The sequence below is a fragment of the Diceros bicornis genome, chromosome 25 (assembly GCF_020826845.1).
Source record: "Diceros bicornis minor isolate mBicDic1 chromosome 25, mDicBic1.mat.cur, whole genome shotgun sequence".
Taxonomy (NCBI): domain Eukaryota; kingdom Metazoa; phylum Chordata; class Mammalia; order Perissodactyla; family Rhinocerotidae; genus Diceros; species Diceros bicornis.
The window spans coordinates 24,034,851-24,049,531 of NC_080764.1; the positions used below are offsets into that span (position 1 = coordinate 24,034,851).

Here is a 14,681-nt window from a genome sequence, read left to right on the forward strand (position 1 = left end):
TGTACATGTGACATTCTGTGTCCACACTGTGTCTTCTTCCCTGCCTGATTGCCAGACCACTCTTTGATGGAGGATCAAGACCTATTGGTTCCCATTTTAGTTTTCTCGTTATGGCATCTACCACAGTGAGGACACTGTCCCGTGAAGACACAGTTCCTTCCCTTGTAAACACACATGGTAGTGTCAGGGGTGCCCAGCATATGTGTGCCTCTTCTGAGATCATCCATAGTGCTGGTTTAAGAAAACAGCCTGATTCTTTATACTTTAAACTTTTGACCTGCAATACTTCAGGGAAAAAGTATTGACTAGATCATACCATTAATAAGATGCTGGAACGTCTTCCATACCTTGACAGTTGATTCAAAAATGACTCCCCACCCCTGCAGTTTGTCTTGTCAGTATTTCACAATTTTGAAACCAAAGGTTAGCCACAAGAACATGGTATTTATTTCGTGATGTATTTCCATTCAGGAACCCAGTGGTAATCACACTCCTCCTCAGTTGTCTCCATCACTTAGCCAAAGCACTTACACCACTGGTGGCTCCCTAGACGTTCCTCACATTATCATGCAGGGCGATGCAAGGAGGAGAAGAAATGAAAACTACTTTGATGATATTCCCCGATCAAAACTGGAGAGGCAGATGGCCCAGGTAAGGTGTTAAAAGCCTGTGATGTTTTTGCCTTTCACCCGTATCAAGTAATGCATTCTAATATTGAACAATAGCTTACAGTGGATGCCTACTGTCCAAACCTAACTGGAATTTTACCATTTTATGCCGTGGTTTTCATTCCCTACTGACTTGAACTAATCTGAAACAGACCTTTCTGGGAATGGAATGTATACATAGATCCTCGTTATCCGTTCTTCCTGAAGAAATTATGTCTGATCTCATTACTCCCAGAAAGTCTTTGCCCTAAAGGGAATATTGCTATATAAGAATCAAATCATAATGAAAATGAGTAATAAAAGTCTAGATTATGAAATGTAAATTTTATAAATTGGTTGGATGATAGAGCAGAAGTTGGGGGGAAGTATTAACTCTTCATAATGTTGTTAGTTTCCTCCCAAGTTTACACATTTGTATATAATTGTACTACTGGGACGAGTTGCATCATCTTATATTGTCACCTTGAGTAGTTGAAAATGATGATGCTGCCTGACACAAATAATGGAAAAGAGAGATCTGTCAGGTTCAGACCTTTCCATGATTTTGGTCTAGATGCCCATGTCTAGCCTGTCCCCAGATAGACATCAGATAGATGGCCAGCCTGTCCTCAGATCACTGCTCAGAAACTTGAGTCAGCCATAACCAAACAGTGGTGCTGTTCTTAAAGCACGTTCAGATGGGCAGCCAGCTCTGCAGTTTCGTCCTGAGACTCAAAGATATGGATTTGTTGACAACTATTGGCAGAATCAACTCTTTTCATCCTCATTCTAGGTTCAGACTGACGTGTTAAGAGGCTTCTCTCTGCCTCCCACACCTAAGATGAGAATCTCGAGGTGAAAATTCGACTGTAATTACTTTGCCTTGGTTGTTAAATATTTTTCTCAACTGTTTGGTGCGATTCTGTTTTTAAAAGCCTTTGGTAAACATTCTATGCTGCTGCTCATGAAAGAAAAATGTGAAGAGAATGTTCTGGAAACCATGGCTATTCTGTCTGCAAATGCCCTGGAGAGAGAGGTTCTGGGATATTGTGTCTCCTTTCAGCTTTGTCGATGTTGAATTGTTCTCTGGGTTCTTTGTGCAGGGAATGGCAATGTTGGGATTAAGGAAAATCTTTTATTCACGGGAGATGGAAAATGTAGGTGAGACAAGAAAAGAATGATTTTCTCTTTCTCTCTTGTTAAGTATTGTGTCTTAATCCTTATTACTGTTTTCACTGACGTTCTTTTAAATAAAGAGTCTGAAAGCTTTTTTCCCCACACCGTTCATATATTTCCTGCTATTTGTTAGTATTGGTGGATCACATATGTGGTTAAATTTCTCTAATGACAGCATTTCAGAGACATGGTTTCTTTTACCCTTGAGCCATGTAGTCTTTGTGTATTAATACAAACTGGGTCTTTTCTGAACCCTTCTCTTCCCTGGGTAAGGGAGGAGTTCATTAATGAGCATTAGCTTTTATCGACTGTGCCAACTTCAGGAACAGAATCACCAGTCTGAGCTGCTCATATAATTTATGAAATTTCTCCTCATAGTACAGTTTTTTCAAAGAGGAAATTAATTACTTTTCTGCCTGTGTATGAACTCTCACAGGAAACCTAGCAAGATTGCTCTCTTACTTTCTTCGTGAGATTCACAAGCTAGGGGCAGTAGTACCTTTTGAATAGCCTAGATCTTCTTTCTGTCACTCTGATCAGAATGCATCCCTTTCAGGAATTGTCTCACCCTTGAGAAAATGGAATGAATTTGTATCTGGCCAGATGAGAAAGGCCCAAAAGCAGAAAGAATGAGATAAGCGGGGGGATGGGATGTAGTGAGCACCGGAGGGTAAGTGTGAATGTGATTATTTACCTGTGCTGCTCACCATGATCGAATGACTGATGTAGACACAGGCCTCCGTCAGCAACCAGGAGCTTATTAGAAGCTTTCTAAAACCCTGCTGCTCAATACTGCACTTTTGCTGCAGAGAAAATAGGAGATGGCACTACAGGAATCTGATCAATGAGAAAAAGCGATTCTGGGATTGCAGCTCTAGCTTGTGTTAATTGCAGTTTTTTGTTTGTTTGTCTTGAGAATGTTTCCTAGTCTAGAAAAGCCAAAAATGGTGGAGAAATGAATGTATACCTTTTAAAAATAGTACCATTTCAAAGCTTTAACCTGTCAAAATATGAAATACTCTGTGATTTTGCTGTTGAACAGTTTTATTTATGTGATTTTTCTACCACTCAGTTGTTTTTTTTTTTATTCTTCCTGGATTTTTGGTCATTTGCTATAATAATTTTTGAAATCCATTTGCTTTTTTAACAACCTGTCTCTCTCTAGACTACATTCTTCCCCTAAGTTATGTGCTCAGCCAATGAAGCTTAGTCTTCCTAAAAACTTGAATTAGCAATTAAAGTTCCTGTAAGCAAGCAGCTAGTTATACCACCTTCCAGCCAGGAGCTCAGTCCCTGAGGTTCTTGCCCAAGGGGTTTCTTCCACGGGGCTTACTACAGTAATGCTTGTCTAACCAGTCTGTTTCCCACTAAATCGCAGAAGCCCATCTTCAGGCTTTCTTGCTTATTGAAAGAAGGGAAAATGCAATTAAGAGAAAATCACCAGGACAGATCCATGTTCTCAGAAACCCCTCTGCTTTTGCAAGTTTAGCAGAGCCCCCACTAGAAAGATTTGGAATTATAGCCATAGGCCAGAAACCTTAAGTTCTTGGTGATTGCGATAATTCATAGGAGTGTTGCCTTCTTACGGTCTGCTCGATAGATGTTTGGAAGTGCTTTGCTTAACTTGGAAAACCACTGCTTAAAGTTAAATTGAGATACGTTTAATGTCCAGTCCACCTATTAAATTTGTTTGTTGGCAAATATTTTTTAAAAGTAACACTTAGGTTGGTATTTAATTACTTGTTTTTAATTTGAACCAATATTAAAAATACCTCTCTTGGAATACAGAGGATTTTAAATATTGTGGCTATTGTTTGCTTTTATTCTGATGTAAGCAATATTCTGGCATCAAAGTCTCTTAAATGAATATGTGAGAGACAAAAATGAGTTCAATACTAATAATATTTTTTAAACCACAGAATGTAATGATGTAAAAACATCTAAACAATGGGTTTCTTATCATGCTGAAAACAGCTTTCCTAGCCTGTAATTCTAAATTGGACTCATTAGCTCAGAAGTTCTGAAATGCTCCCATATTTCCATACCCCTAATAAATAAATGTTGCACTCACATTTGTGGAATAATACCTTAATTCATATAAAGCTTTTCAATTTTCAAAGAACTTGCACATCTGTTATCTCATTTCAGCACAAAGTATCTTACACAACTGTCCATGTGCGTGTAGCACATGGCAGATCAGCTTTTAAATCCGAGTTCTGTAGAGATGAGATAGTAAATGAAGAAATGGAAAATATATCAGAAGGAGGAAAAATACTTCCAGTATTTAGGTCCTAATCGCAATCTTTAGAAATTTTCTTGAATAATATTTAGGAGAAGTCCAAGTACTCTTAAAATGAATAATAAAGGAGAGTAGTGGAATTAATAAAGTTTAAGGACCACATTCTCCAAAGTTATGAAAAAAGGAAAAAGAGTTTCCCAATGTGAAACTTATAACCATTTATAGAAGGCCTCCATTTATACAAAATACTTATGGAAAAGTGAAATAATACTTCTGTTTTTGCAAAATAAAAAAGACTCCTAAAGAGTATGAGAAATACATATCTTTGCACAAACTTTACCTTAATTTTTTTTTTTTTTGCGAGGAAGATCAGCCCTGAGCTAACATCCATGCTAATCTTCCTCTTTTTGCTGAGGAAGACCGGCTCTGAGCTAACATCTATTGCCAATCCTCCTCCTTTTTTTTTTTCCCCAAAGCCCCAGTAGATAGTTGTATGTCATAGTTGCACAGCCTTCTAGTTGCTGTATGTGGGACGCGGCCTCAGCATGGCTGGAGAAGCGGTGCGTCGGTGCGCGCCCGGGATCCGAACCCGGCTGCCAGTAGCGGAGCGCGCGCACTTAACCGCTAAGCCACTGGGCTGGCCCTACCTTAATATTAATGAGGAAAATCCATAATATAGAAGTCCTTGTGTTTTAAATGCTCTCATCTAAATAAAAATATCAATATTGCCTGGGGCAGTTACCTTATCGGATGCACACGAACCTGAGAAGCAGGCATTATCCATATTTTAAAGACAGACAAACTGAGAAACCACATGACTTGGTCTGGCTCACACAGCCAGAAAGAAACTAAATCAGAACTTGCCTGGGGCGATATGTTAGACACTATAAAGGCTTTGTCTAAAGTGCTTCTAAATCATTAGAAAGTTGATTTGGTTGAACTGATTTCAGTTGAAAGTCTAATATTTCTTGATCCAAACAGTACTACTATTTAAGTGTGACTAAATCAATTACTTCTTTATTTGAAATCATTTTACATATTATATTAGTTCTACAAGTGTTCATTCTTTTGATATTGTTAAAGGAAGAGAAATGGAAACTGAGCCATATAGAAGCCCTGCCATGGCCAGACCCATGCCTGAGATTCCACGTGTGGAATCTTATTTAATCCTCACAACAGCCCATTCGATACTCAAGGAAGCCGAGGGGTGTGCATGCTTTGCCTCACAGCTGGTACACAGCAGAGCTGGACCTCAGGCTCTCTCTGCCTGACTGTAGCCTGGTTCCTCTATGGCTCCTGGTACCCTGTGGGCTGCCTCTGTTTTAAAATGATATAAAATATTTTAATAATAGTTCAACAAATACTAATTTCCCATATGCTATAGTAGATTACACTTACGTAGGCACAGCGAGCAGAAGGATAAAATCACTAGTAGTTTAGTGAAAACTTACTGAATTGGCTCATGGTTATCACCATAAAACCCTTTAAATGCAAAACTACAGTGTTTATTCGTTGATCCTTTTAGTGGAGACCCTTGCTGCACATCTTGGTAAAACTCTGCCCTTCTCCCATGTTTATGATGAGCTTTGTAAGAAGATGTGGGTTTACTGCGCATACAGAGAAGTTCTTGCCTGTGGGGTTTCTCCAAATAGTGGATGCCGTTTCCTTAGCGGCTTCTTCAGTTGGAGTTCTGATTTAGTTTCTTTCTGGCTGTGTGACCTATACCAAGTCACGTGGTTTCTCTGAACTTCAGTTTCTTTGTCCTTAAGATGCCTGCCTCTCAGGTTTGTGTGTATCGGATAAGATAATTTATGTGAAAGCATATTCTAAACTGTAAATCACTGTATAGAGAGATGATATGACTATCAATTCAGATATATCACCTGTCAGTCCCTAATTCAAAGGTCGCTGATTCATTGAGGGGCCAATTAATGCCAAAGGTATTAGAAAAGTCAGTGCTCAGATGGTTGTAGCATTCTATAAAGACCATCTTTTTGTTCTAGTATTATCCATGCTTAGAATGTATATTGAGAATGGAATTGGAATTTTCCTCTTTATTAATTTAATTGTATAAATATGAAGGCTGCCAGGGAGCATCTATCTTGATGGAAGAGGGCTCTATGCAGTGATCACAGAGCCAGGGAAAGCAGAGGATAGATGGAATAGTTCTGTGCAAATTCAGGTTATAAAAGTATGTAGAAAAGGATATCTTACAATAATGACTTGGTAAGATAAAACATTAAGTGAGAAAGAAAGGATTATTTTTTTCCTCAAATGAAATTTAGAATTTGTTTGAAATACACAGTACACAAAATTGTTAGCTAGAGAAGCATGAATATCCCAAAAAACGATGAGGCAAATGCTTAGCCATCTCTGGGAAAGAAAAAAGATAGTAATTTGTTCTTTTATACTTTCCCTGGGAGAGAAAGCCTGTTGTTCCTAGAAATCCTATCTGCTGCTGGCAATTTACAGAACCAGCCTTCAGAAAGTAGCAAAACTATGTTGAAAGAAACAGCATTTTACAAGGTGATTTTTCCCCCCAAACTAAGCAAATTTTCTTATTACTGTGTTACATCAGATTTTTTTTAAATGGCCGTAAGTTAGTGGCCAGTTTTTAATTTAGATTCTCATCACCTAGCTACTACTCAGAAAGGCTCAGCCTGTTCATGACTTCAAAATTTTCTACCATGAAGATCTAAAGAGCAACTCCTAATACTTAAGCACAGACAGATAATATATAACCAAAAAAAGAATGTTAAGAATAAATTCAGTAAGCTCTTCCATCAGGAGCTTCCAATTTGACAGCTTGTCGAGTTGACAAGCTGACACACCAGCTTCAGAGATAACTTGGGATGTTGATGATATCTGTGCCCTGTTTCAAGCCAAGAACTCTAGATCACCAGCCCTCTATTCCCAAAGGCATCATGCCAAGCAAAAGTGGAAAACGTTGCTTTCATACTTGAAATTTAACCTGATGTGTTATACACCTTGTTTATTAATGTGGACAGTTTATTAATTGCCTCTTCAAATATACACTGCTATCCCTGTGATAACTTTGGGGTTGAAAATTCCAATATGATTAGTGTCTTTCAGGCAACATTGAAGTGTTAGTGTCTATGAGTCTTAAAATAATGGGAAGAAGTGGGAGAATCACTCAGATGGATTCGTTTTTAGGTTTTGATACTCATCTTACAGGTCGCGATTCTTTCATTCTCTGTCAAGTCCATCAGTGAGGCAAATTAGACGACCAGGAGTTTGTTCTGACAGACCCCAGGCAGACCTAGACACCTCCCTTCATTTTGCTACAGAAGCTCCGATGGCTCCGCCTTCCCTCCACGTGCTGGTACTTGACCAAGGTGAATGTTTCAAGTTACAACCAGACCACGATTTTTTTAAAAAACATCAATAGAAAAGATCCTATTTTCAACTGAATAAATAAGAAATCTGACAATACATAAAAACCCTATTTCGGTGGAATTGACCTTGTGATATTTCGTGGTGCCTTAGGCTTGCTGACATTGAGCAGCTTGTTCACAAAGAGGCACACCAGGCTATTTTTCCACTTATTAAATTTTTGGAATGTTTCTCATTATATTCAGTTCAGTTCTTGGGTCAACAGGTCAGAGTTTTGGCTGTTATAATCTGACCTTGACAAATTTTCAAGGGTAGGAGAATCCTCTTATTCTCCTTCTCCCTCTTCCTTTTCTTTTTTCTAGTGTAAAAAAAAAGAAAATAAAGAGAAGGTTTTTTTAACATCAAGTGAAAGTGGGGCTGATTATGCAGTCCCGTCTCAGTTAATTCCATTTGTATATGACTAAAGTAATATATCAGTAGGGACTCTCCTGGATTCATGCAAGTAAGAAAATCCAACTCAAGGTGTCTTAAGCAGGAAGGGGCATGTATTTGAATCATTTCACTGCAAAGTCCAGGTAGACCTGGATCCAGGTGCTCGAATGATGTGTTGCTCTTTGGCTCTTCAGGTCTTGGCTCTGCTCTCCTCTGGGTTGGCTCTTTTCCCTAACAGGCTTTCTCTACACAAGGGGAGTTTCAAGTCCGATTCCTGTTCAACTTGAATCTATGAGAAAGAGGGCTTATCTTTCCAAGAGTTCTCAAAAAAGTCCCAGGATTGAGTTCCATTGTTTCAGATCACCCTGGTTTTGATCACTTATCTGTCCTGAGCTAATCACAAAGGAGTGTGTGTGTGTGTGTGTGTGTGTGTGTGTGTGTGTGTGTGATGTGATGTGATTAGCCGGGCATAGGTCACATGCCTGCAGGTGGTTTTAGCTCCACCTGAACCACGTGGACTGAGGGTGGGAAGGGAACTCCTCCCATGGGCAGTCAGAGTGCCATGACCAGAACGGGAATGGTTTCTAGGAGGCAGAGATAGCAATAGTAGGCACCTGAATAAACCCACTTCGGTTTCGAATTCTGAGAATGTCTGATGGAAAATTGTTATATCACACGGGTATTGATTTTGTTTTTTCATACTTAATTTGATGAGCTTTTCTAAAATTCCAGATTTGAAGTAATGAGATCAGGGTTAAAAATCCCATCTCTGGTATCTATTACTTCTGTAACCTTGAACAAGCCTCTTAGCTACTCAGAGCCTTAGTTTTCTCTTCCTAAAGTGAGATTAATGCCCACCTCACATCACTGTTGTGAGGCACAAGTAAAGTCCTAGTTGTCAAAGTATTTTACAAACTGCAAAGTTATACATTTGGGTTGTTCTAGAAATTATTATTTTGAGATAGCTTTTAGTTTTCTTCTATACTATCCTTTTACAATGCAACTGAGAATCAATGCATTTTAAAGTAAAGCTCATAATATTTAGCTCTTTTACAAACTATTTCTATTTTCCTGTTTGTAAGCCCAAACTATTACCTCTCCACTGATATGGAAACAATAGTTCTTAGGAATGCAAACGCTGTACAAGAAGTTTCTATCTGTGCTGTGACCTCATTAGCACTGGAGCTCTTTGGAAAGGATTTATGGATGATACCCATACTTAAATACTTTTAAATACTTTATGAGTTAGCATATATCAAAATATATCATTATCTTTTATGTTAAAATATTTTATTTTATTTCTCTTATAGTAAAGTGTATGTTGGCTATGTAGGGGCAAGGCCTGACTCTTCCTTCATCATTTTTTAATTCCCTATAGTAAGCACTTTGTAAATACTTGTTGACCAGATTACTTTGCACAAGGTTATAGGCACCAGAAAACCTCAGATTTCTAGGACTCCAGATTAGACACAAATTGGGATGGTCTCAAATCTTTTAGAGAAATAAACTACCCGGAACAGTCACATATCACCTGCCTAGCTTAGATCTAACAGTTAGTTCGTCATCATCATCATCAGAGCCAGCAGTGATTAATACAACTTTATAATGAGGAAGTTGAGGCACAGAGAGTTTATGTTGCTTACCCATGGGCCACAGATTGTCAGAAGTAGAGCCAGGATTTGAACCCGGGCAGTCTAGCTTCACAGCCTGTGCTTTAACCATTGTGTGGATGAACACCCCTGTCTGTCTCTACAAACTGGGTACCAGCAGACATGACACTTTCTAAAATTCTAGAATGCCAGAGGACTCCAGTGCAATGTTTTGAGTCCTTTGGCAAATTCTATTAATAATATCTAATACCTTTTGTAAATGTAAGGTTAGTAGAGAATTAAACCTCTAAGGTAACGTGAATAAACATTGTATTTGAAGAAAATCCTTTGCTCTTCACATCCAATTTTCCATTCTCTACAAATCAGGGGTAGCAAACAATGACTTCATGTAAACAATTGTGAGATGTGACCCCCTTTCTGTATGGGTCTCTATTTTAATGAGGTTTGCATACAGCATCACAAAAATTTGCAGTAACTTGCATTCTTTATATGTGCTAAAGGCTGAAGATTCTTCAGTGCTTCCGTGAAAGAGAAGCAGAGAATTTTAGAGTGGGAGGAGGCCAGAAATTGTGTCTGGTCCTGTGTCTTGAGGCAGCACCCCTTCTAATACATCCTTAATAGACAGCCACAAGTTTCCGCTTAAACTTGTCACTGGAAAGGTGGCCCCCACTTTGTGAGGCGGCCCCATCATCGTTGGAAAAGTTCTCATTGATAGAACTTTTGCCTTATATTGAATTGAAATAAGCGTTCCTAAAACTCCTACGTAGTTAGTTAGTGCTATTTTCTGAAAACACGAAGAATAAATCTGCTCCCTCTTGCTGAGAATAGTTCTTCAAGACTAAAGACAATTTGATGTCTTCCCTTCACTATATTAACCATATTCAGCTCTTCACCGATATCATTCTGATGAGTGGGATGTGGGCCTCACAGCATCCTGATTCCCCAGCTCTGGGCATGTCTGCTTTGTTAATGTTCATGCTTAACGACATTAACATGTCTTTAATTCTTACTGAGCTTTTCTTCATGAAAATTCCCCAGCCTATATCAATATCAATGGCCATGAGCCATGCCTCCTTTCTCAGCCCCCGGCAGTGCTATGTGTACGTGTGTGTGTTTGTATGTGTGTGTGTGTTTGTGTGTGTATGTATTTAAACTTAACACAGGATTTTACATTTACATTATTCCTTTCCAGCTAAAACAGTTTTATCAACTGATTTGTCCAATAATCCTAGTCTCTCAATGCCTTTTTAAAACTCGGTCAACCTTCAGTATATCAGTGATCCTTCCCAACTATGTAATGTGCTAATTTAAAAAGCATGCCTTTCCAGTAAATTCTCCAGTGTATTGATTTCATTGTTGAACAAAGCAGAGCTGAGGAAAAAAACTGTGTAGCCTTCTACCAGAGACCTCTTAGGTTGGCATCATTCAAGATGATCATTCAACTAGACCTTGTCTTTCCATATTTTCCACAAGGATGAAATGAGGAAATATTGGCGTCTCAGTAAACATCATTGAATGAATGGCCTTGTCTGATATATCGTTTTTACCAGAGGCAAGAAGCAATCTTGAGCATATAGTTAATAAATGGGTTTAAATAAAGAAAATTACAGCCTCAGTTTGCAAGAAAGGAACACAATGTATATTTTAAAGAGATGTTACAGGCAAAGAACAATATTACTTCACAAAATCAAGTTTCTTTGCAGCAATTCGTGTTATGATAAAAAGCTGATCACTGCTTTTCTGAATCAGTTATTAATATTTCTGCTTTTCAGTGGTCCTGAAAAATGTTTGTATCAGTAGTGGGGGCATCCAAACTTTGAGGCAGAACCAGCAAAATAGCCCATGTTGCAATAAACAGCATGATCCCAATTGACTTAAATTCCCTGCACATCCAGAAAACCTGGGGAGCTGTACCATAAGATCTGCATTGTACAGACAATGTTCCATTTTTTTCCTCCGCTCTATTTTTTTTCCTGTGAAGAGATTTCATAAATAATTGTGTAATGTCATTTAGGGCTACAACTGTCATATTAGAGAAGGCAAGTTGTATATTATCTCTACAAATGAATAACAGGAATCACATAGCCTATAGTTCTCTTCTACTTTGGCAGCCGAGGGCTTATTTTATGTGCTATCAGTACTAGAATCAGAGTTAACAAGGAAAGAAGGAAGGAAGGGAGGGAAAGAAGGAAGGGAGGGAGGGAGGAAGGAAGGAGGAAAGGAGGAAAGGAGGGAGGGACAGAGGGAAGAAGGAGGGACAGTGGGAGGAAGAAAGGAAGGAAGGGAGGGAGAAGGTGGGAGAGAAGGAAGGAGAGTGGGAGGGAGGGAATGAGGGATAGAGGGAAAACCATAAATTTGGGCAGGCAACAGGTAATATCAGAATTTATACCATGCCAGTATACTTATGATAGGACTGAATGTGGTGGTTACTTCCTCCTATTTTTGCTAGATTAACGCTGATGCCAGCAATAGTGGGTCACACATAGACAAACAATTCTTGGCCTGACTTTTCACTTCCAGCAGGTGATTACCGATCTGTCCAAGAATTTTCCCATAGGTAACAGGGAGAAGGTCAAGATCATGAAGGTTTGAGAGGATTGCTCTTTAGAAAAGTGGAGAAATGATGGGAAGCAGCATTTTCTTAAGTTCAGCATTCCCTGCAAATAAAATATGTTAATCTGAAACCTTCTATAAAAGGGGTCAGTGGTAAGAAACCCTGAACTTGAGATAGCCACAGTGTAGTTGAAGAGAAGAATCACGTATGGTTAGAGGGCCATGTAGGTATCGCGGAACTCACCTGAGAGGAGAGCAGGAGGCTCATTCCAGTATCTACAGCAGTGGGACAGAAGAAATGATAGGATGCCGTCCTGTGGCTTCTGGGTAACTGGAGAGAGACAAAAGGTTCTGATTTTCTGATTTCCAGGCAGGGTTTTTTTAGTGCCCAGGGAAGAAGGGCCGCGGGGCTGTCACTGCTGGAAGAAAAGACGCATACGCGGTGTTTGGTGCATTTTTCCTTGACTGAACTGAATTTGTTTGACTCCATCTTTTGACAGATCTCATCTCATTTTAGTCTCTGCTCAAGGAGCCGCCGAGTGTGCTGGCTGCTGACCGAGGCTTCCTTTGTTCCGGGGCCCTTTTTTCTTTCGCCTTTGAAGCTGTTGTGTCCGCTCTTCAAGTTTGTTTTTGTTTTATTTTAGAAGCGCTGTCATTCAAGAGAAGGAATGGACTTCATTATTCCTTTAGCTTTCCCTCTGAACCTTTCCTATGTCTCGTTGGATTCTTTCCGGTCAATTTCTGAACACCCTGAAGTGTGAAAGAGTTATGACAAACATAAGGAAGAAACAAAGGGAAAGCCTTTTTTATTCAGGGCTAGAACAAGGCAGAAAATTTCATCTCTGAGAATCTGACCCGGAGGGCTCTATTCATACAAGTTTCTTTATTAAACTAGCTACACTGCGCCAGCACTTGCGGAAGGTTTTCCGAGCCTAATTGGTGATGTGGAGTAGATAGAGCTATCGTCAGCTTGCTCTGTTCCAAGACCCACCATCAGCCTCTCAATCCCAGTTTACTACTGGTCCTGACAATGGAAAAAGGATCACGTCCATACCATCCCTATTCCGTATACGTTGACTAAAAGCAGGGCCAATCCCTACTCACTTTGTGACCCATGCCTTGCACCCAATAGATGAGCAGTAACTCATCTTTGAATGAATGTCAGGGTGCTAGGGCGACAGGTTCTTACGATCTAAAGTTTTTTTCAAATTTTCAATTTCTACTTGAAAGAATCATCCCTTTACAATGTGGAAAGCATAGACTTAGTTTGGCTATAACACGCTGGGGTGCTTGGAGAAGGCTTCTCTGAGAAGGCGACGTTGGAGTAGAACCTGAAGGAAGTGAGGGAGCTAGTCTTGCACTATCTGGAGGAAGAAGATTTCAGGCAGAAGGGGAAACAAACGCAGAGGCTTTCAAGCTAGATTGTGCTTTGCTATCCAGAACTGAGTGAACAAGAGGAAGAGTAGTAGGAGAGGACGGCAGAGAGGTAAGGCCGGGATGGGTGCCAGAGGCTGGAGATTCTTGCATCCATTGTTAGGACTCCACATTTTCTTCTGACTTAAATGGAGCAGAGCAGCATGATCTGGATTTCGTTTTAAATGGATCTTTTTGGCTGTTGTATTGAGAATAAATACTAAGGGGGCAAGGATGAAAGCAATGAGACCAGTTTGGAAGCTAATGGAATAATCCAAGTGAGAAAAGGTAGTGGCTCGGACCAGGGAGTGATAGGAGGGTGAGATTTTAGACGTAGATTCAACAGGACTTGCTGCTGGGTTGAATGTGAAAGATGAGCAAAAGGATGACTCCCAACTGGAAGAAGGGGGTTGCCATTTGCTGAGATAAGAAAGTTTATGGGGAAGGGAAGGGAATCAGGAACTTGGTTTGGGGCATTTAATTTAAGGTTAAGATGCCTATTAATCATCCAAGTAGAGGTGTCAAGAAGGCAGCTATATATCCAAGTCTGCAGTTTAGAGGAGAAGTCAGGGCTAGAGATACAAATTTGGGAGTCAGGACTGGATGAGACCACCTGGTAAAGCCAGCGAAGGGAAAAGGATTGAGGACTGACGCTTCAGGGATCGGAAGATGATCAGATCATAGGAACCAGCAAAGGAGGCTAAGAAATGGAAGGAGTTATCAGGTGTGTCTGAGAGGTCAAGGAAAATGGAAAATTGGATTTGGCGGAGTGGGGATTACTGAGAAATGCAGTTTTGGTAGAGTGGGCTCAGGAGAGAACAGGAGAAGAAAAAGTGGAGACCTTATAGACACCTCCTGGGGGAGTATAGACACCTCTTGGGGAGTTTTGCTTCTTAAAGAAGAACAGAAATTGAGCTGGGGCTCAAGGAGGATGTTGGGTCAAGGGAAGGGGTTTGTTTGCTTTTAGTGGAAGATATTACATCACTTTTTGAGCATACTCCAAGAAGGAAAAACAGATGATGACGGAGAGATAAGTTATTGTAAACCACTGGATTGCTACCAATTGAGCAGAAAAGAAGTCTACCTTTAGGAGGAAAACTTTGAAGATAAGTAATATGCTTTTGATTTTGTTATTAGATTTGAATGCAAATGTGTTGTCTTTTCTGAACAGAATTCATGGTAACCCGAGATCCATGATGACAACAAGAGGGAGATGTGGGTTGTAGTTTAAGAAAACACTTCCAGAGTCGGGAGAGA

The 14,681-nt window shown here is 39.7% G+C and overlaps 1 protein-coding gene across 1 annotated transcript in view; it reads left to right on the top strand.

The window, feature by feature from the left end:
- LOC131421775 (ankyrin repeat and sterile alpha motif domain-containing protein 1B-like) overlaps positions 1 to 14,681 on the top strand; it is a 75,285-nt gene that overhangs the window by 1,711 nt on the left and 58,893 nt on the right. Inside the window, exon 2 of the mRNA XM_058568589.1 lies at positions 472 to 651. Within this exon, the coding sequence (XP_058424572.1) occupies positions 568 to 651 (84 nt within the window). The 5' untranslated portion in view covers positions 472 to 567. The remainder of the gene's footprint in view (positions 1 to 471; positions 652 to 14,681) is intronic.